The sequence below is a fragment of the Oncorhynchus tshawytscha genome, linkage group LG15 (genome assembly GCF_018296145.1).
Source record: "Oncorhynchus tshawytscha isolate Ot180627B linkage group LG15, Otsh_v2.0, whole genome shotgun sequence".
NCBI classification, from domain to species: domain Eukaryota; kingdom Metazoa; phylum Chordata; class Actinopteri; order Salmoniformes; family Salmonidae; genus Oncorhynchus; species Oncorhynchus tshawytscha.
Genome location: NC_056443.1, coordinates 13,554,278 through 13,577,358, shown reverse-complemented (window position 1 = coordinate 13,577,358; position 23,081 = coordinate 13,554,278). Strand labels below are relative to the sequence as shown.

At 39.7% G+C, this 23,081-nt stretch overlaps 1 protein-coding gene across 7 annotated transcripts in view; it reads left to right on the top strand.

Moving 5' to 3' along the window:
* Positions 1-2,542: 2,542 nt before the first annotated feature.
* The window catches only part of LOC112214450 (lysine-specific demethylase 5A), a 91,645-nt gene continuing 71,106 nt past the window's right edge, over positions 2,543-23,081 (top strand). For 5 of the 7 annotated variants that reach the window (XR_002948116.2, XR_002948114.2, XM_024373196.2 and 2 more), the window contains exons 1-6: positions 2,543-3,975; positions 5,125-5,202; positions 6,630-6,752; positions 6,997-7,167; positions 15,844-16,035; positions 20,216-20,294. Coding sequence is in view for 5 of the 7 variants with exons in the window: in XM_024373196.2 (XP_024228964.1) it covers positions 3,745-3,975; positions 5,125-5,202; positions 6,630-6,752; positions 6,997-7,167; positions 15,844-16,035; positions 20,216-20,294 (874 nt within the window). In the remaining 2 variants the exon portion in view is untranslated. The remainder of the gene's footprint in view (positions 3,976-5,124; positions 5,203-6,629; positions 6,753-6,996; positions 7,168-15,843; positions 16,036-20,215; positions 20,295-23,081) is intronic. The other 2 variants (XM_042298176.1, XM_024373197.2) reach the window with 1 other exon arrangement.

The window sequence follows — 23,081 nt, the reverse complement described above, 5'->3', positions numbered from 1 at the left end:
TTGGCTCAAACGCATTAAGAAAGAAAAAAATTCCACAAACAAACTTTTAACAAGGCACACCTGTTAATTGAAATGCATTCCAGGTGACTACCTCATTTAGCTGGTTGAGAGAAAATCAAGTGTTCAAAGCTGTCATCAAGGCAAAGGGTGGCTATTTGAAGAATCTCAAATACATTTTGATTTGATTAACACTTTTTTTGGTTGCTTAATGATTCCATGTGTTATTTCATAGTTGTGATGTCTTCACTATTATTCTACAATGTAGAAAATAGTCAAAATAAAGAAAAACCTTTGAATGAGTAAGTGTGCCCAAACTTTTGACTGGTTCTGTATGTTGTGAAATTGTTAGACATTACTTGTTAGATATTACTGCACTGTCAGAGTTAGAAACCCAAGCATTTTGCTAAACCTGCAATAACATTTGCATACATACAGTGTATGTGACCAATAAAATTGTATTTGATTTGAATTATAATAATATATTTTGTGTTTTTTCTTGTTTTGTTGTTAACAGTTTCTATTTTGATATTGTATAATGCAACTGAATTGAAAACTATCAGGGGGGTGGATGGATAATATTAATATGCATTTGCATATGGACACTTCTGGGGCGTTCTAATCTGGTGAAACACCTGCAGTATTGTTAGTTACGGTCCAAACACCTAAAAGACACACCCTCGTTTTATGCCCTTGGGGGAATCCCTGATTTAGGGCAGTCCAAATTATTAGCCAAGAAAGTAAGTTTGGAACATAAACCCCTCAGTCCTCGTTTTTAGTCGAGTTTGCGAGTGTACAATATGTTCACTCAGGGCCTGAAACTCCCCATAATTCAAATCACGACAATTTTACATCCACTAAGAAAAGTCAGCCAAAACTTAAAAACAAAAAATGGAGCTGTCAACATACAAGTGTAAGTAAAAACTAATATAAAAAGGTTAGAACTTGTGCAACTAATGCACATGACGGCACAAACACGTCTAGTAAATGTTTTTGTTTGGTTAGCTTTTGGAAATTGTAGAAATAAAATATTTTCCTTATTCAGGAGTTCCAGCTAGGCAGGCTAACATTAGTTAGCTAATTAATTTGATAGCTAACATACAGTAGTCGTATATTAATAATGATATAGTTAATATAAGTAGACATGCAATCATAATTGACTGTAAACGCATATAAAGCACCCACAAACTGCCGCTGGCTGAAAATACAATCATCCCGGGATTAACGAGTAACGAATTTCCGGGCAAGTGCGGTCCATATAAAAATAATTAATTCCTCCCACGCCTTGCAAGTGAATACTCGTCAGACGTCATCAGAAGTGTCCACATCATTTGAGGGCTGAGGGGATAAGGGTGTGTTTTACGTGTATGCACTGTATTTGTATGGGGTTACCGTTTTTATTATCATTACACACTAATGCTGTATATGTGCTTTCGGAGTTATCGGAAGTTTGTTCCGACTGGGAAGTTTCACTTGAACGAACCTACATCAAATATATATATATATTTGTTTAGCTAACCCTCAATTGTTTTATATCTGCATACAAGTCGGAATTTGCCCACAAGTGTGAAACAACCAGGACAATGTGCGAGTTGTGACATTTTACCATAACTTTTCAACCAAATTAACAAATTCGTTTTTGACAGCTACAATAGGTCTATGGGTAATGTAGATAGTTTGACCATATTTTCAATGTTAAGCAAACTAGCTAATATTTATCAGCAACGTTGTTTGAAGAATTGTTCAGACCAAAAAGCACATGAATAAAACAAAGTCGTATTTTCAAAATCAAATAGGAATCTCCGACGAGCACAGGAACGCAGCATAACCAAATGGCAAGGTGGTAATTACGAGTTGTGAAGTCGTAAATACAATTCAGATGCATACACATGCTTTGAACTCGTTGAAACGTGATTGACAAATGGCCAACAAGCTGATCAACCGTAAACTAAAAGTACAGCTATCAATCATGCTTGTAAACCAAATATAGTGTTAAACATAATAGATTCCTTTTATAAATAATGTTTAATTGTTACACTTCACAGACAAAAATTATATTATGGAGATAATTTCCTGAGGTGATATCAGAGTTCATCATGGGGAGAATTCGGAGTTCATGCCGCGTTGCATACAACTTGGGAACTCGGAAATCTCCGACGTCAGTGTGTTCAAAACAACTGGCAATTCCGGAAAAATGTTTCGAGCAGGATACATTGTTTTGAACAGGCATCCTACACGGAATTACAAGTCGGAAAACTCTGGAATCCTACACTTCTCCGATTTGAATATCACTGAAGTCACGATTGACCTCGTTTTTTCCCGAATCCCAGTTGTCATGAAAGCACCACTGGAGACGATGGGTTTTCCCCCCACTTGGTTATGAACGTAGTAGTTCCTTACAAATCTACAACTAATTTACCATAAATGCTGATGTACATATCTGGAGCCATATGATTTTGTATAGAGGGAAATAGTAAGTAAAACCATGGTTCTAGTTTTCTTGAAGCGGATGTGGAGGCGGAAGTGGAGTATTGGTATATTATTGTTACACGGTAGTGATATGGTCGTTGCTAGTAAAAGAAAGCTGGGAGATATCAATATTTATATATATACAAACACAATATTTGAAAGTTAATAGCGTCGAGCAACATATGCATCTACAGAACAATTTTATACGAAATGTTTATCCTGAAATGTATATTCCAGAACTGTGCGAGCACACTAAAAGACACCATACGAAGTTATTCGCCAGCAACTAGCAAGCAGTCACAGCACAGTGTGGCTAGACTAACTTAGCTAGCTAGGAAGTATCGTCGTTTTTAATGACAACAGCAACTACAAAAGTACTCGGGTGACACGAAGCAAAAGAACCGTGTGCATGAAAATGGTTTAAATTAGCTCGTCGTCCGGTTTATTGTGGAGCAATTAACGTCTGTTGCTGCATCGGGAATGTCGACCCTTCACCTCCACGGAACCCCACCGCCTGTTGTATAGCGACGAGCTAGCTAACGTTCTCCTTCAATTGAATGGACGTCGCAGTGGACGTGGTTTGATCAACAATGTGCGCTAATTGCTAAGCTAACTGCTCAGGTTTCGATGTTGATGGTCACGAACTACTCTTCGGATGAAGAGGGTTGCACTCATTTAGCCTGAAACTACTGAAGAACGTCATATTTGGATTGGACGACCACTAAGGCGCAACTTTACATTGATAAAATTGCGAAATCTGGATGAAATAATGCCTTTTCCTGGCACATGAAGATGTCACAACCAATGGATATTCAAAAGTGAAATCGCACATGATGGGAAATGTTTATTGGGTTAATATGGAGCTTAGAATAGTTATACATTATATTTTTTTGGGGCCGTTTTTATTTTGTTGCGGGATCATATGTCCACATTTTAAAGGGGAGTGATGGCGCTTTTGACTGATGTCCTGCGCCCCAGGTAGTTCTCAGGCTTTCAGTTAACGTTGATGTACTGGAGTGGTGGGTTGGACGCCGCCCGGCTTGGCCCAGCAATTTCCTAAAATTGGAATAGGACTGGAAATGTATTTTTGATCTTTTACAGTTTTGTCTTTGAGACGTCAACTCAACAATATTGTCATGTCGCCCAGCTGTTGGCATATCAAGAAATTGTCTTCATTGAAATTATTTTTCTTGAGACTTTAACAATCGTGAACATGAAGGAGAAGTTCCCGAAGCAACAATATGTGTGCTAATTGAAAGATAACCTAATCATGGACTGATGTCACTCACAGATGTCAACACAATAGATTTTAAACACAAGTACTATTGGCTTTTTAAAGAAAATATAATTTGTGATTTCATCATGTCTGATTTTGCTGAATTCGTACCCCCTCCCGAGTGCCCAGTTTTTGAGCCGAGTTGGGAAGATTTTTCGGATCCACTAGGATTTATAAACAAGATTCGACCTATTGCAGAGAGAACTGGCATCTGCAAAATTCGACCGCCAGAGGTAACCTCACTGTTTATGGTTTTGGAATATAACACATTGCTTCCATTTTAAGATTTACGCCTGCATTGGTTTGTGCCCTTGTTGTCATCTATTTATGGTATTTTCGGCCTAGCCCACGCACATTTTTTGTCGAGTAACGACATTTCTCGTTTAATTTTTCATGTGTGGAGGTAAAATTTCTTGTCTGTTTCTCAGTTTATTTGAACAATGATTTTGGATGTTTATATTTAGCCAAACAGTTAAAGTAAAGTCGTCATTTAAAATAGCGGCCTCAATTCCAGACTCCCGTCTGACTCTCTGTGTTTTTTTGTGTGTGTCTTCTGGACAGATCGCAACTGTTACATTCGGGATATCAAGTAACGTCCCACGAATTAGATGTCTAGATATTTTTTTAAACTATTAACAATTTGATATACCAATTCCTAGTTGCTTTTCATTTGATGGCCTAGATTTCCAAGTCTTTGCTACATCATATGACTACAATATGAGCAATATCCATGTATGCAGCTGTGAAGCGTTTTATATATATATTTATTTATTTTCATGGTTTGGGATAGGCCTACAGTGGCAGGAAGTTAAATTAGTACCCAAATGCCCAACTTTTCATGTTTTATTGTTTGGCCTTGTGCAAATCAAATATATGTCTAATATTGGCCTTATTCTCTTTTATTCCCATTTCCCACACAGAACATTTGGGTGATTAGGCTAACCCTCTTAATTTGGTCAATTTTGCACCCACACTTAAACTTGACAGTTGCTTCTGGGAGGTTTTCTTTTACTGCACTGCTCCAGTATTATTTGTCATTTGGGGATAAGTCTGTGCCCATTTTAAAGCAATTAGACTACAGGGACTTAAATTATTATTTGTGTCATATCCAGTATTCTGGTATTGTTGGGTGGATTTTAACATTTTAGATTTTCATTTTTATTTTTTACATCCAATTTCCTGGGCTGAAGCCTTCCAAATCTGTATCCACACATCCCTATATTATTTATGTGAAAAGGGGATTTGAATAGTATTATGTAATGTTTATTTTGAAAAGTATTTTCTATTTTTGTTGTTGCTTTTACTTCCACATTACTTAGTCATATGAAAATCTGAACCAAAGTTGTTCATTTGGTTTTCCATTGTTCTCTTTTGTCTTTTAGGACTGGACACCTCCTTTTGCCTGCGACGTGCGCAACTTCCGCTTTACTCCCAGAGTCCAGAGACTCAATGAATTGGAGGTAAGTATACTGCACCTAGTTACAACACTGTGAAGGCTATATTGGAAATGCAGTTAGGTAGCATGTATGTAGTCGTTATAAGGTATAGGCCTAAATAGGCCGTCATTGTACATAAGAATTTGTTCTTAACTGACTTGCCTAGTTAAATATAGTTATTGCCTAAGTAAGTAGTCAAATAAGCTAGTTATTCAAATGAGTTTGTCAGTCATTCACTGATGTATGTTATTTTGTATGTATGTTATTATATGTTATGGTAGTCTGAATAGGTTACCTTTTTTTTGTGAGGTAACCTGTACGTTGGTGTGGCTTGACAGTGCAGACCTTATGTGCATTGACTGCAGCTGCCGTCACATTTTTGGGGCAGCACTCTTGAATACAATGACTGAGTTAACAGCACTGGCTTGAATGGGTGGTAGGCCTAGGTCTACTTTAGGAAGGGTTTTTAGGGTCAGAAAAGTTGTAGCTTAGCCTACATATTGCATTTGTATTTCATTAACCTTTGACTATTGGATGTTCTTATAGGCACTTTAGTATTGCCAGTGTAACCGTATAGCTTCCGTCCCTCTCCTCGCTCCTCCCTGGGCTCGAACCAGCAACACAACGACAACAGCCACCACATCGAAGCGTCCCATGCAGAGCAAGGGAAACAACCACCCCTTGGCTCAGAGCGAGTGAAGTTTGAAATGCTATTAGCGCGAGCTAACTAGCCAGCCATTTCACTTCGGTCACTCCAGCCTCATCTTGGGAGTTGATAGGTTTGAATTCATAAACAGCGCAATGCTTGACGCACAACGAAGAGCTGCTGGCAAAACGCACAAAAGTGCTGTTTGAATGAATGTTTACGCGCCTGCTTCTGCCTACCACCGCTCAGTCAGATACTTAGATACTTGTATGCTTATATGCTCAGTCAGATTATATGCAACACAGGACATGCTAGATAATATCTAGTAATATCATCAACCATGTGTAGTTAACTAGTGATTATGATTGATTGTTTTTTATAAGATAAGTTTAATGCTAGCTAGCAACTTACCTTGGCTTACTGCATTTGCGTAACAGGCAATCTCCTTGTGGAGTGCAACGAGAGAGAGGCAGGTCGTTATTGCGTTGGACTAGTTAACTGTAAGGCTGCAAGATTGGATCCCCCCGAGCTGACAAGGTGAAAATCTGTCGTTCTGCCCCTGAACAAGGCAGTTAACACACCGTTCCTAGGCCATCATTGAAAATAAGAATGTGTTCTTAACTGACTTGCCTAGTTAAATAAAGATTAAATAAAGGTGTAAAAAAAAAAAATCGGCGCCCAAAAATACCGATTTCCAATTGTTATGAAATCGGCCCCAATTAATCGGCCCCAATTAATCGGCCATTCCAATTAATCGGGCGACCTCTACTTTGTACCGTTAACTCACCTCTCCCATTGCTTTCAGGCCCTCACTCGGGTCAAGCTCAACTTCCTGGATCAGATTGCCAAGTTCTGGGAACTGCAGGGGTCCAGGCTGCGCTTCCCTCATGTGGAGAGGAAGATCCTCGATCTGTACCAGCTCAGCAAGGTAAGACCGGAGTCGGACCATTCACCTGAACAGTATACTGTTTTTAGAAACATGTGGTGTGTTTGTAAGTATGCTGTGATTTATTTATATCTTAGGAGTAAGTAGAGTTGTTTTGGATTTTGTTTTAGGACAGCAGAGGTGCTAAGTGCTGGTGTACATTTGAATGTCTCCTTACTATTCTGAAAATATGCTTTTTGTGTGTGAGTCAACTATAACCATCTTACTAAAACACATTGTATTTCAGATTGTCTCCTCCGAGGGAGGCTTTGATACCGTGTGTAAGGAGAAGAGATGGTCCAAGGTGGGCAGCAGGATGGGTTTCCCCCCAGGGAAGGGTATGGGCTCTCTGCTGCGGTCCCACTTCGAGAGGATCCTCTACCCCTATGAGCTCTTCCAGTCTGGAGCCACGCTCACTGTAAGTGCTATTGGTCGACACATGCACACAAGAACATGTAGGCTCTGGAGTGTGAGAAATGTTTTTGTGATAGTGGTAGTACATTGCATCAGCCCTCTATTGGCAAATGTTAGGTGTGGATCAGCATAGGTTTGTGCTATGTATTCACACTTCTACATTCTTACAACTCATGTCAATACCCTGTCATGTAGTTATTTCCTTTTGTGCTTTGCCATGCTACATTCACATTTGTAACAGTGTTCTGTACAGTGGAGGCTGGTGGGAAGAGCTATAGGAGGATGGGCTCATTGTAATGGCTAGGACATAATCGATCCAGCCATTACAATAAGCCCATCCTCCTATAGCTCCTCTCACCAGCCTCTTCTGGTTCTGTATCACAACATGTAAGGGATAATTAACGAGGGGCTATGCGTTCTATGGAAAATAATGAACTATGTGGAAGGTGTGTTCCACAACGTGCTAGTGGAATGGAACTAACCTTCCACCGAGTTGCATTATTTTCCAGAGAAAGCATAGAGCCTCAAGTTGATTATCCCTTTCATTCCATGGTTATAATTTAACGCCTTCACTGTTTTAATAGCTAGCAAGTTTACTAGATAGCTACAGTAGTTGCCTTGGTAACCAAACATACTTGCTAGTTTAGCTAACCAAGCCATCTGTCCTAGCTTGCTATTATGAAAATATGTTTTTAGTTAGAATTTTGCTTTCAAAAGCAGCTCAAACACAGAATATGTAAGAATTAACTATAGCCATTGAATGCTACTGTGCAGATATACCATGCGTTATAGGGAATTATACAACGGGTGGGTCTAATGCTGATTGGTTAAATGCTCACTCTAGCCGGTGTCTATTCCACAAGTTACCACCGGCTAAATCTATGATATTAAAATGCCTATTTACTCTGTTCCGTCTGACTGCGCAATCCACTGTCTGATTGTTTCAATATTCAAATTCGATCTCCAGCTGTCCATAGTAATGAACGGTTAGGAGTCAGGACGAGACGGACAGGCAGGCAGCATTTCTCTGTCAGTCTACATCTTGAATCGGCTGGCATAAATTTAGTGGATATATACAAAGAAATGTCAATAGGTAAAACAAAGTGCCGCTAGTTTGCAGTCTTTACAGTGTAAGAATATTCAAAGATAAATACACAACGCAGAGGATGAAATGATGACTATGTTTAACACATTACCCATAGACCTATTGTAGTTGTGGGAGAAATTTCAGAACAGGACTCAAAGCTACATGTGGCAAGTTCTCATTCGTCCGAATTGTCTATACATTGAGCCTGAAATGAGATATTTGACTATTGGCCCAATTTTACTGCAAGGATTTATAATTGGTCAACCACAGGCTAGGTTTGGGTTATAAACTACTCCTGTCTCTTTGTTCAGTGGAGAAAACACTGAGGACAGGGAAGAATGAACATCAACCATCTACTTTCCAGCATAACAACTATGATTTGTTCTCTTTGAATAAATATATTTTTCTCCCCCTGATTTGCTTTGGGGTCTGTTATTGAAGAATAACACCAACTGCTAACAACAGCTTCAGTGTTTGAAGTGATTGTGTTAGCTATGTTTTTGGCTAGCTCCTCAAGTGTCCTGATGGGAAAGCAATTTTTTTTGCCTGGCAGAATCGCGCCTCATTAGCTCATTGTTATGGATGTATCCAAATAAATGTCACTAGAAAACAGCTTATGCAAATGCAGATACTGTTGTTTTTGACGTGACTGTAAGTTAGCCGAGTTGGTTAGCCACTAAACAAGGGATAAGAACGTTGCCGCCCAGTATGGTGTCATGATGTGACTATCTTTAATGTGATGACTGTTATTTTATAAAACCAAGTAACTATGTTGAATTATTACGTGTTTAAATGAATCATGTAACAATTAACTCATTAGCAATCTTCGGGCCCCATAGAAAGTTTGTTTAACTTCTCTAGGATAGGGGGCAGCATTCTGAATTTGATGAAAAGCATGCCCAAATTCAACTACCTGCTACTCATCCCCAGAAGATAAGATATGCATTTTGGATTTGGATAGAGAACACTCTGATGTTTCTAAAACTGTTTGAATCATGTCTGTGAGTATAACATAACTTATTTAGCAAGCGAAACCCAGAGGACAAACCATTCAGATTTTTTTTTTGAGGTCACTCCTTTTCAATGGGGTTTCATTGGGAATCCAGATTTCTAAGGGACCTTCTTGCAGTTCCTACCGCTTCCACTGGATGTCAACAGTCTTTAGAAATTGGTTGAGGTTTTTCCTTTGTGTAATGAAGTACGGCCATCCAGAACGGGGGTAACTTGTAGTGTACTGTGAGATAGAGGCGCTTGACCAGAAAGCTAGCTACAGTTTGTTTTCCTCCTGTATTGAACACAGATCATCCCGTCTTTAATTGTATCGATTATTTGCGTAAAAAAATACCTAAAGTTGTATTACAAATGTAGTTTGAAATGTTTTGTCAAAGATTACAGGTAACTTTTGAGATATTTTGTAGTCACGTTGCGGAAGTTGGAACCAGTGTTTTTCTGGATCAAACGCGCCAAATAAATTGACGTTTTGGACTATATATCGATGGAATTAATTGAACAAAAGGACCATTTGTTATGTTTATGGGACATATTGGAGTGCCAACAAAATAAGCTCGCAAAGGTAAGGCATGAATTATATTTTTATTTCTGTATTTTGTGTCGCGGCTGCAGGGTTGAAATATGGTTTCTCTTTGTTTAATATGGTGCTATCCTCAGATAATAGCATCATTTGCGTTCGCTGAAAAGCCTTTTTGAAATCTGACATGTTGGCTGCATTCACAACAAGAGTAGCTTTAATTTGGTATCTTGGAAGTGTGATTTCATGAAAGTTAGATTTTTACAGTAATTTATTTGAATCCCAAACGTTACTAATAAACTTTTCCAAACAAGTCAAACAACATTTATAAGCAAACCTTAGGTATCCTAATACGCAAATAAACTATAACATTTAAGACGGAGAATCGTTGTTGTCTTTACCAGAGAAAAATACCAAGAATGCGCTTTCTTCCACAAGCTTGGAAACACTACAGCCAAAATGGAGCCACCTAGAAAAACTACCATTTCTGGGTCATTTTTCCAAAAACCAGCCTTGAAACTCTTTCTAAAGACTGACATCTAGTGGAAGCCCTAGGAACTGCAATCTGGGAGGACTTGGCCTTATAATTAAAGTAATAGCCATTGAAAAAAGTACTAAGCCTAACATTTTTTGGGGGGATGGTTAGTCCTCGGGGTTTCGCCTGCCATATCAGTTCTGTTATACTCACGACATAAGTTTGACGTTAGTGTTTTCTATCCAAATCTACAAATTATATGCATATCCTATCTTCTGGGCCTGAGTAACAGGCAGTTTACTTCGGGCACGCTTTTCATCCGGATGTCAAAATACCATAATTCTATCCTCCTGCTTACAAGCAAAAACTAAAGCAGGAAGTACGAGTGACTCGGTCAATAAAGGTCAGAGGAAGCAAATGCTAAGCTACAGGACTGTTTTGCTAGCACATACTGGAATATGTTCCAGGATTCTTCCGATGGAATTGAGGAGTACACCACATCAGTCACTGGCTTTATCAATAAGTGCATTGAGGACGTCGTCCCCACAGTGACTGTACGTACCCCAACCAGAAGCCATGGATTACAGGCAACATCTGCACTGAGCTGCCGCTTTCAAGGAGTGGGACTCTAACCCGGAAGCTTAGAAGAAATCCTGCTATGCCCTCCGAACAGTCAAACAGGCAAAGCGTCAATACAGGACTAAGATCGAATCGTACTACACCGGCTCCGACACTCGTCGGATGTGGCAGGGCTTGCAAACTATTAGACTACAAAGGGCAGCACAGCCAAGAGATGCCCAGTGACATGAACCTACCAGACGAGTTAAATGACTTACCTGCTCGCTTTGAGGCCAGTTACACTGAAACATGTATGCATCAGCTGTTCCGGACGACTGTGATCACGCTCTCAGGAGCTGATGTAAGACCTTTAAACAGGTAAACATTCACAAGGCCACTGGGCCAGATGGATTACCAGGACGTGTACCTTGTACCTACCTGGCAATTGTCTTCACTGACATTTTCAACCTGTCACTGACTGAGTATGTAATACCAACATGTTTCAAGCAGACCACCATAGTCCCTGTGCCCAAGAACACTAAGGTATCCTGCCTAAATAACTACCAACCTGCAGCACTCACATCTGTAACCATGAAGTGCTTTGAAAGGCTGGTCATGGCGCACAACACCATTATTCCTGAAACCCTAGACCCACCCCAATTTGCATAACGCCCAAATAGATGCACAGATGATGCAACTCTATTGCACTACACACTGCCCTTTCACACCTGGACAAAAGGAACACCTATGTGAGAATGCTATTCATTGACATCTCAGCGTGTAACACCACAGTGCCCTCAAAGCTCATCACTAAGCTTAGGACCCTTGGACTAAACACCTCCCTCTATAACTGGACTTCCTGGAGGGCTGCCCCCAGGTGGTAAGGGTTGGAAACAACGCATCCGTCACGCTGATCCTCAACACGGGGGGTGGGGGGGGGCCTCAGGGGTTTGTGCTCAGTCCCCTCCTGTACTCCCTGTTCACTCATGACTGCATGGCCAGGACTGCATGGCCAACACCATTAAGTTTGCCGATGACACAACAGTGGTAGGACTGATCACCAACAAACGACGACACCTTATGGTGCCAGGACAGCAACCTCTCCCTCAACATGATAAAGGACATGATTGTGGACTACAGGAAAAGGAGGACCGAGCAGCTTTAAATTCCTTACCTTCCACATCGCCAACAAACTAACATGGTCCAACACCATGTCAGTCGTGAAGAGGGCACGACAAAACCTATTCCCCCTCGGGAGACTGAAAAGATTTGGCATGGGTCTTCACATCCTCAAAAGGTACTACAGCTGCATCATCGAGAGCATCCTGACGGGTTGCATCACTGCCTGGTATGGCAACTGCTTGGCCTCTGACCACAAGGCACTACAGAGGGTGGTGCGAACGGCCCAGTATATCACTGGGGCCAAGCATCCTGCCAGCCAGGACCTATATACCCCATTCGGCGCATGTGACAAATACAATTTGATTTGAAATGTTACTACTCCCTGCTCTATTCAACCATTCTCCAAAAATCTATCAACCAGCACCTTACATCTGCCACAGTAACACCTACCTTACACCCACATTGTTTTGAACTGGGTAAGTAGTAGAGGTTATGGACCGATTATGATTTTTCAACGCCGATACCGATTTTATTGGAGGACCCAAAAAAAAGCCGATACCGATTAATCGGCAGATTTTTATTGATTTATTTGTAATAATGACAATTACAACAATACTGAATGAACACTTATTTTAACTTTATAATACATCAAAAATCAATTTAGCCAAGTAATGAAACATGTTCAATTTGGCTCGTTGCTTACGAGCCTACCATCGCTCAGTCAGACTGCTCTATCAAATATCAAATCCTAGGCTTAATTATAACATAACACACAAATACGAGCAACCTGTTGAGGATCTTGAGTCCCAATTGGGAACTTGCCCTCCCACCGTCAGCTGGAATGTGGCGCATGGAACGCAAAAAATATTCTTAAAAATATTTAACCTCCACACATTAACAAGTCCAATAGCTCAAATGAAAGATAAACAACTTGTTTATCTACCCAGCAAGTCAGATTTCTAAAATGTTTTACGGCGAAAACATAGCACCTATTTATGTCAAACCACCACCGAAGACACACCGAAGACACAGCTAATTTCCATAGCCAAATTGAACAAAATATGCAATCACCAAACGCAGGATTAAAAGAAAAATAATTTCACTAACCTTTTGAAATCTTCATCAGATGACAGTAATATAACATGTTACACAGTACATTTATGTTTTTTTCAATAATATGCTATATATATCCATAAATCTCTGTTTACAATGACGCATTGTTCAAAAAATGCTACTCAAATATCCGGAGAAATGACGATAGCTCCGGCAGATGCCGTCAGCTAACAAGGAATACACATCATAAACTTTGACTAAATATGCATGTTCTACATATATATAGAAAGATACACTTCTTCTAAATGCAATCGCTGTGTTACATTTTATTTTTAACGTTACAGATTTCGTTCACTAGGCTATAATATGAGTCGGCGCTCAGAAATTAGCATTATGGCTCCTCTATCTCGGAGTCCACAGAAACCCAAATTTACCACATAAATATTCCCTTACCTTTGCTGTTCTTCCATCAGAAGACGTGGAAGGGTTTATACTTACCAAAATCACAGACTTCAAAACTAAAGCTGTTTTTCGGTTATCAAACACGACATATTTCGGTTGAAATGCAGCCAAAAGGTCGAGTGGATGCGCACCAAAACGTTGAAATTACATATTATATGTCGACTAAACTTGTCAAACTATGTTCAGAACCAAGCGTTAGCATGTTATATAGGTTCACAGCAATCCTGAGGACGATCAGAAACACACGCATCGTTTAATCAATCTTGGAAGAAAGACATCACCGGAGCAGAGCGCGCATGAGAGTAACCTGTTTTTTCGCGTGACCGAAAGGTTTCGGCCCGCCAAAACTCTTGTGAGCGCGCGATTCTCACAATGAGAAGCCCCATTGAAAGCAGACATCGCGCTGAAGACATCGAAACTGTTCCCAGGACTGTAGGTGCTTGGGAAGGGTGGGGGCGATGACGTCAAAGTTGGGCCAACTTTTATGATGACAAGAGAGAGTTTGGGAGAATTAGTGCCCTGAGAGTTCTGCTTTACATAGAGACATAATTTAAACGGTTTTAGAAGCTTTAGAGTTTTCTATTCAATAATAATTTTTATATGCATATATTAGCAATTTTTGACAGATTTTGTTTCTGTTTACTATGGGCACGCAATTCCTCCAAAGGGGGCAGTAAATCAGCCCTATCTTTAACAGGTTTAATATGGTCGAATCAGGAAACTATCATTTCGAAAAAACAAAAGGTTTATTTCAGTGAAATATGGAACCGTTCTGGTATTTTATCTAACGTGTGGCATCCCTAAGTCTAAATATTCTTGTTACATTGTACAACCTTCAATGTTATGTCATAATTACATAAAATTCTGGCAAATTAGTTCGCAATGAGCCAGGTTTCCCAAACTTTTGCATATACCCTGACTCTGCGTGCAATGAACGCAAGAGAAGTGACACAATTTCACCTGGTTAATAGTGCCTGCTAACCTGGATTTCTTTTAGCTAAATATGCAGGTTTAAAAATATGTACTTCTGTGTATTGGTTTTAAGAAAGGCATTGATGTTTATGGTTAGGAACAGTCGTCCAACGATTGTGCTTTTTTCCAGCGTTGCATCGATTATATGCAACGCAGGACAAGCTAGATAACTACACATGGTTGATGATATTACTAGTTTAACTAGTAATTATGATTGATTGATTTATTTTTCATAAGAAGTTTAATGCTAGCTAGCAACTTACCTTGGCTTCTACTGCATTCGCGTAACAGGCAGGCTCCTTGTGGAGTGCAACGAGAGGCAGGTGGTTATAGCGTTGGTCGAGTTAACTGTAAGGTTTCAAGATTGCATACCCCGAGCTGACAAGGTGAAAATCTGTCGTTCTGCCCCTGAACAAGGCAGTTTAACCCACCATTCCTAGGCCGTCATTGAAAGTAAGAATGGGTTCTCAAATCAAATTTATTTATATAGCCCTTCGTACATCAGCCGATATCTCAAAGTGCTGTACAGAAACACAGCCTAAAACCCCAAACCGCAAGCAATGCAGGTGTAGAAGCACGGTGGCTAGGAAAAACTCCCTAGAGAGGCAAAAACCTAGGAAGAAACCAAGAGGAACCAGGCTATGAGGGGTGGCCAGTCGTCTTCTGGCTGTGCCGGGTGGAGATTATAACAGAACATGGCCAAGATGTTCAAAAATGACCATTACATTGTTGTACATTGTTTCTCTTCAGGAAGGCAGTGAGTTGCTGCGCAACAGCCTTTTCTAAAATTTGAGAGGAATGGAAGATTCGATATAGGCCGATAGCTTTTTATATTTTCTGGGTCAAGGTTTGGCTTTTTCAAGAGAGGCTTTATTACTGCCACTTTTAGTGAGTTTGGTACACATCCGGTGGATAGAGAGCTGTTTATTATGTTCAACATAGGAGGGCCAAGCACAGGAAGCAGCTCTTTCAGTAGTTTATTTGGAATGGGGTCCAGAATGCAGCCTGAAGGTTTAGAGTCCATGATTATTTTCATCATTGTATCAAGAGATATAGTACTAAAACACTTGAGTGTCTCTCTTGATCCTATGTGTAGAATCAGGACAACTGAGCTTTGAAGGAATACGCAGATTTAAAGAGGAGTCTGTAATTTGCTTTCTAATAATCATGATCTTTTCCTCAAAGAAGCTAATGAATTTATTACTGCTGAAGTGAAAGCCATCCTCAACTGACTTGCCTTATTAAATAAAGGTATAAACAAAAAACAATTGTCGCCCAAAAATACCGACTTCCGATTGTTATGAAAATTTGAAATCGGCCCCAATTAATCGGCCATTCCGATTAATCGGCCGACCTTGAGTAAGTAGGCCTTCTCCCTCCTCTTGCTGATTTTTAACTACCCTACCCTCTCTCTCCCCCTCAGGGTATCCACCATCTGTACGAGGAGGGAGATGACGAAGAGGTGCAGGACGAGGGCATGGGGGAAGAGGAAGAGGAAGAGGAGGAGGATGAAGAGGACCGAGAGAGGGACAGCCTGAGTGACGGGACTCAGAACAAGGACTGCCTGCTCCCTGAGCGACGCTCCCGCCGCCTGAAGTACGAGGTCGGTGATGAGGTGATCACTGGAGACTTTTTTTATATTTTATTTGATCAGTTTTATTTTGATTTCACATGGTGATTTACAAAACATGATCTGCATTTTTACTCTGTTTTTTGCCTAACTTGTTTGTGGACTTAATGCACTGGAAATGCAATTGATGGAGATAGGTTCTCATTAGCAAGAGGGCCTTTGCAGCCTGTTTGCTGGCTCTGGATGCATTAGCTACATTCTCAATAGACAGAGCCTTAGCCTTGTTATGGACAGACAGTACACACATCAACAGATACCTCTCTTCTTGGCAAATCTGCTTGTCACCCTGTGTCATGGGGTCACATGGTTACTGTAATGGTATTATCTTTTCCTCTTATGTAATTCAGAACAGCCTATTTCTTATCACAAGTGCTATAGAAAGTTAGGTTGGGGGTTGTAGTTTTATATGCTGCTAACTGAGATACTGTACCCAATATTGATCTAATGTATGGATATGCCAGGGTTTCGGTTTGGAAAATGTGACGCCGGACATTTGACCAGCAGCATTTTAAAACGTCTTAGGGAGGATGGTGGCCTTTTTTTTTTTCTTTAAATTTTCGCCTAGAATGACACACCCAAATCTACCTGCCTGTAGCTTGGGCCCTGAAGCAAGGATATGCATATTCTTGGTTCATTTGAAAGGAAACACTGAAGTTTGTGGAAATGTGAATTGAATGTAAGAGAATAGATCTGGTAGAAGAAAATACAAAGAAAAAAACTACTTTTTTTTCCTCCCCTACCATCTTTGAAATGCAACAAAGGTCCCACGTCTAGCCATCACTCTGGTTGTAAATCCGATGGTGTCCACAGGATGGCAGCAGTGTATGTGCAAAGTTTCAGACGGGTAACTTGAAATATGAGCAAACTACATGACATTTAGTGTCAGTTCACCCAGGTACATTTGGGCAAATCGTGAAGGAGACATTTACATTCATATTACATTTTTCTGCAAGAATTACGTCAAATCTGTATACTTTGTTTGGATTTGTTGTACTTCATATTAATTGAACATGAAAGTCTAGGATGCAACGATGTGCAATCCTTCTTGCCGAATTCTGATGTGCTCTTTGAAGATGTTAGAATAACTATCCACCTTTCCTCTGCCAACAAGACGGGTAACGAATAGCAAAATTCCTAGCCTATTTCTTTCTCGACAAGATGACCAATAGAATAGGTAAAATTTTCTCCTATGGGGGATAGCAGCAATATGCTATTCCGCATAGAAAAGTTTACCTATGCTATTACTCAGCTTGTCGAGAAAGAAATAGCCGATTCCAATCTGACTTTCGGACAGTTGTGGGATGATAGAACCAGTTGGTCTAGGCTACATAGGGAACTTTAAAAAGCAATTAGTCTGATGCAACAGGTCAGAAAATGTTGATAAACTATTTCTCGCAGATGACTCCGCAAGACTGTTCGTTCAATAGTTAATGCAATTGGCAAGAAAACACCGCTGTCAAAAAGGCACATGTGAGTGGTTTGATGTGACAGAGATGAAAATATCCATTAGAAAGAGGGGAGATCTAATATGCAACAACGAGCTTGGGATGCTAATGTGACTCCTATTGTGCCTTTGGTTACTGGACAATGAAAGAAAGTTGATATAAAATAATTGCCTTCATGGATATGGTCTGATTTTTTGGCTAGGCTACTTTGAAGCAAGGTAAGACATGCCTCGTATTAAAACCTTCACAGGTTTCAAACAATTAAGTATATTTTTTCAAAATGTATACTGCCCCCAGCTTATTGCAAAGTTGTGTGTGACACGCTGATGAAACCTGCCTTCCATTGCATATGCATTTGCTGTTTGAGATGCTGTAGCAGCAGCTCTCGTACTCTCTTGACAGATTTTTCCGCTCAAATGCTCTACTATAGGTCGACCGATCATGATTTTTCAATGCGGATGCCGATTATTGGAGGACCAAAAAAGCCAAGACCGATTGATCAGACTATATATATATATATATTTGTAATAATGACAATTATAACAATACTGAATGAACAATGAACACTTTTTATTTTAACTTAATATAATACATCAATAAAATCAATTTAGTCTCAAATAAATAATGAAATATGTTCAATTTAATTTAAATAATGCAATAACAAAGTAAAAGTGCAATATGTGCCACGTAAAAAAGCTAACGTTTAAGTATGTTGCTCAGAACATATGGTAGCTCGTGGTTCCTTTTAAACATGAGTCTTCAATATTCCCAGGTAAGAAGTTTTAGGTTGTAGTTATTATAGGGCTATTTCTCTCTCTACCATTTTTTTTGTATTTCATGTACATTTGACTATTGGATGTTCTTATAGGTACTTTAGTATTGCCAGTCTAATCTCGGGAGTTGATAGGCTTGAAGTCATAAACTGTGCAATGTTGCTGTTAAACGCAGTAAAGTGCTGTTTGAATGAATGCTTATGTGCCTGCTGCTGCCTACCACCGCTCAGTCAGACTGCTCTATCAAATAATAGACTTAATTATAATATAATAACACGCAGAAATACGAGCCATTAATATGGTCAAATATTGAAACTATCATTTCAAAAACAAAATGTTTATTCTTTCAGTAAAATACAGAACCGTTCTGTATTTTACCTAATGGGTGGCATCCATAAGTCTAAATATTCCTGTTACGTTGCACAACCTTCAATGTCATGTCATCATTATGTAAAATTCTGGCAAATTAGTTCGTAATGAGCCAAGCGGCCCAAACTGTTGCATATAGCCAGACTATGCGTGCAATGAACGCAAGAGAAGTGACACAATTTCACCTGGTTAATATTGCCTGCTAACCTGGATTTCTTTTAGCTAAATATGCAGGTTTAAAAAATAAATCTGTGTATTGATTTTAAGAAAGGTATTGATATTTATGGTTAGGTACACTCGTGCTTTTTTTCGCAAATGCGCTTTTGTTAAATCTTCCCTCGTTTGGCGAAGTTGGCCGTCTTTGTTAGGAAGAAATAGTCTTCACACAGTTCGCAACGAGCCAGGCGGCCCAAACTGCTGCATATCCCCTGACTCTGTTGCACAGAACAAGAGAAATGACAACTTCCCTAGTTAAAATAAATGCATTTTTAACAGGCAATATTAACTAAATATGCAGGTTTAAAAATATATACTTGTATTGATTTTAAGAAAGGTGTTGATGATTAGGTACACATTGGTGCAACGACAGTGCTTTTTTCGCGAATGCGCTTGTTAAATCACTAGTAGGCCATGATTCGATGATAAATTAACATGCACCGCATCGATTATATGCAACGCAGGACAAGCTAGATAAACTAGTCATATCATCAACTATGTGTAGTTAACTATGATTGTTTTTTATAAGATACTTTTAATGGTTGCTAGCACTTCACCGTGGCTCCTTGCTGCAATCGCATAACAGGTAATCAGCCTGCCATGCAGTCTCCTCTTGGAGTGCTATTTAATCGGCCATGATCAAATGCCGATTACCGATTTTGTTATGAAAAATTGAAATCGGCCCTAATAAATCAGCCATTCCGTAATCTGTACGCATGTGATGGATAAGATGCATAACGAATATACTGTACACGTGCCAATTTTTATTCCACAACAGTATGCCAATTAACCTATAGACCGGCAAGCATTTTTTAAATTCTCCCGGACAATTGGCGCCGGCAAATTTACCGGCTTTTACATTTTTTTTTTTATCTGCCAGAAGCCTGCTAGTCCAGAGAACTTACTGTATAGCAATTGTTTTGTGTATTTTGGCATAAAGACATCCAAATGACATGCAATACACAGCAACAAACATAAAGCCTACAAAGGTATCACCATGGATTCAATGATTATCCAGGCCCAATATCACATTACTGTTGTTGGCTACCTTTTTTATTTGAACAGCGACCCAGCTTCTGCCCCTTCATCATTTCCAAGATTCCCCAGCTGCAGTCAGTAGAACTAACTATTCATGGGGTCAGTGGTTGGTGTTTGTCATTCCAACAGGATCTAACTGTTTCCTGGACATCTCTCCAGGACTCTGCATCTGAAATAGACCCTATTCCCGAAATAGTACACTACTTTGGGGCCTGCATAATGCTCTGGTCAAAAGTAGTGCACTATATAGGGAAAGGGTAACATTTCGGACTCATCCCAGGAATGTTCCCTGATGTTGTATTATGTTTTTGTCTCCTCTCCTAGCGGGAAAACAAAGAGCCCAAGACCATGCAGATCTTTGGCAGTGGTCCCAAGATGGTTGGTTTAGAGATTGTACCGGCTGGTAAGGAATTTAGCTAGTATTTGACTTCACTTATCCAGAGCAGATGTTGCAACGACAAGTGTGTTCAGGGATTTTTCGATGATAGAAACTTTAGGGCAGGCCGCCTAAGTAGTTTATCGGGATGCCTAAGTCCAAGCTATATTTTTTATATATTTTTTTATATACATTTTCGCATGTTAAAACGCTCTGTGTTTTTAAACAACTTCGACCAGATATAAATTATGTCGGAAAGATAAATGCCCTATACAATGCATTTAGAATGTATTCAGACCCTTCACTTTTTCCACGTTTTTTGTTATGTTCCAGCGTCATCAATCTACAAACAATTCCCAATAATGACAAAGCGAAGATAGGTTTTTTGAAAAGTTTGCTTATTTACCCATAGTTATGAGAACAAGGAGCCCCGTTAGCGGGACAACTTCCAGTGAAACTGGAGGGCGCGCAATTAAATTAAATAACATGGATTTGAAACATTTAGTGCCTTGCGAAAGTATTCGGCCCCCTTGAACTTTGCGACCTTTTGCCACATTTCAGGCTTCAAACATAAACATATAAAACTGTATTTTTTTGTGAAGAATCAACAACAAGTGGGACACAATCATGAAGTGGAACGACATTTATTGGATATTTCAAACCTTTTTAACAAATCAAAAACTGAAAAATTGGGCGTGCAAAATTATTCAGCCCCTTTACTTTCAGTGCAGCAAACTCTCTCCAGAAGTTCAGTGAGGATCTCTGAATGATCCAATGTTGACCTAAATGACTAATGATGATAAATACAATCCACCTGTGTGTAATCAAGTCTCCGTATAAATGCACCTGCACTGTGATAGTCTCAGAGGTCCGTTAAAAGCGCAGAGAGCATCATGAAGAACAAGGAACACACCAGGCAGGTCCGAGATACTGTTGTGAAGAAGTTTAAAGCCGGATTTGGATACAAAAAGATTTCCCAAGCTTTAAACATCCCAAGGAGCACTGTGCAAGCGATAATATTGAAATGGAAGGAGTATCAGACCACTGCAAATCTACCAAGACCTGGCCGTCCCTCTTAACTTTCAGCTCATACAAGAAGAAGACTGATCAGAGATGCAGCCAAGAGGCCCATGATCACTCTGGATGAACTGCAGAGATCTACAGCTGAGGTGGGAGACTCTGTCCATAGGACAACAATCAGTCGTATATTGCACAAATCTGGCCTTTATGGAAGAGTGGCAAGAAGAAAGCCATTTCTTAAAGATATCCATAAAAAGTGTCGTTTAAAGTTTGCCACAAGCCACCTGGGAGACACACCAAACATGTGGAAGAAGGTGCTCTGGTCAGATGAAACCAAAATTGAAATTTTTGGGAACAATGCAAAACGTTATGTTTGGCGTAAAAGCAACACAGCTCATCACCCTGAACACACCATCCCCACTGTCAAACATGGTGGTGGCAGCATCATGGTTTGGGCCTGCTTTTCTTCAGCAGGGACAGGGAAGATGGTTAAAATTGATGGGAAGATGGATGGAGCCAAATACAGGACCATTCTGGAAAACCTGATGGAGTCTTCAAAAGACCTGAGACTGGGACGGAGATGTGTCTTCCAACAAGACAATGATCCAAAACATAAAGCAAAATCTACAACGGATTGGTTCAAAAATAAACATATCCAGGTGTTAGAATGGCCAAGTCAAAGTCCAGACCTGAATCCAATCGAGAATCTGTGGAAAGAACTGAAAACTGCTGTTCACAAATGCTCTCCATCCAACCTCACTGAGCTTGAGCTGTTTTGCAAGGAGGAATGGGAAAAAATGTCAGGCTCTCGATGTGCAAAACTGATAGAGACATACCCCAAGCGACTTACAGCTGTAATCGCAGCAAAAGGTGGCGCTACAAAGTATTAACTTAAGGGGGCTGAATAATTTTGCACGCCCAATTTTTCAGTTTTTGATTTGTTAAAAAAGTTTGAAATATCCAATAAATGTCGTTCCACTTCATGATTGTGTCCCACTTGTTGTTGATTCTTCACCAAAAAATACAGTTTTATATGTTTATGTTTGAAGCCTGAAATGTGGCAAAAGGTCGCAAAGTTCAAGGGGGCCGAATACTTTCGCAAGGCACTGTAAATGTACTTATAAATTCTTGTTAATCTAACTGCACTGTCCGATTTACAGTAGCCTTTACAGCGAAAACATGCCATGCGATTGTTTGAGGACGGCGCCCCAATATTTTTTTCATAAATTCACAAATAACAATTAAATATTCACTTACTTTTTGAAAATCTTCCTCTGATTTGTCATCCAAAAGGGTCCCAGCTATAACATGTAGTGTTGTTTTGTTACATAAAATCCTTCTTTATATCCCAGTAAGTCTGTTTAGTTGGCGCCATCGATTTGAGTAATCCACTCGTTCAACATGCAGAGAAAGGAATCCAAAAATCTACCGCTATTAGCAGGTGCGTCTTCATCGCACGCGCATACACAAATTTCCAAGACTGTGTCCCTGTAGTAAAACGTATTATTATTATTTTACTTATTTTGGAAGAAACAAGCCTGAAACCTTGAACATTGAGTGCTGACACCCAGTGGATGCCATAAGAATTGCAAACTGGGAGCTAGATGTCATTATTTCCCTATACTTTCCATTGTAAGAGCATAGACTCTCAAATCAGGTTGGTTTTTCTTTGGATTTCTCATACCGTATCTATTGTGTTATAGTCTCCTACATTATTTTAACATTTCTACAAACTTCAAAGTGTCTTTCCAATGGTACACATTATATGCATATCCTGGCTTCAGGGCCTGAGCA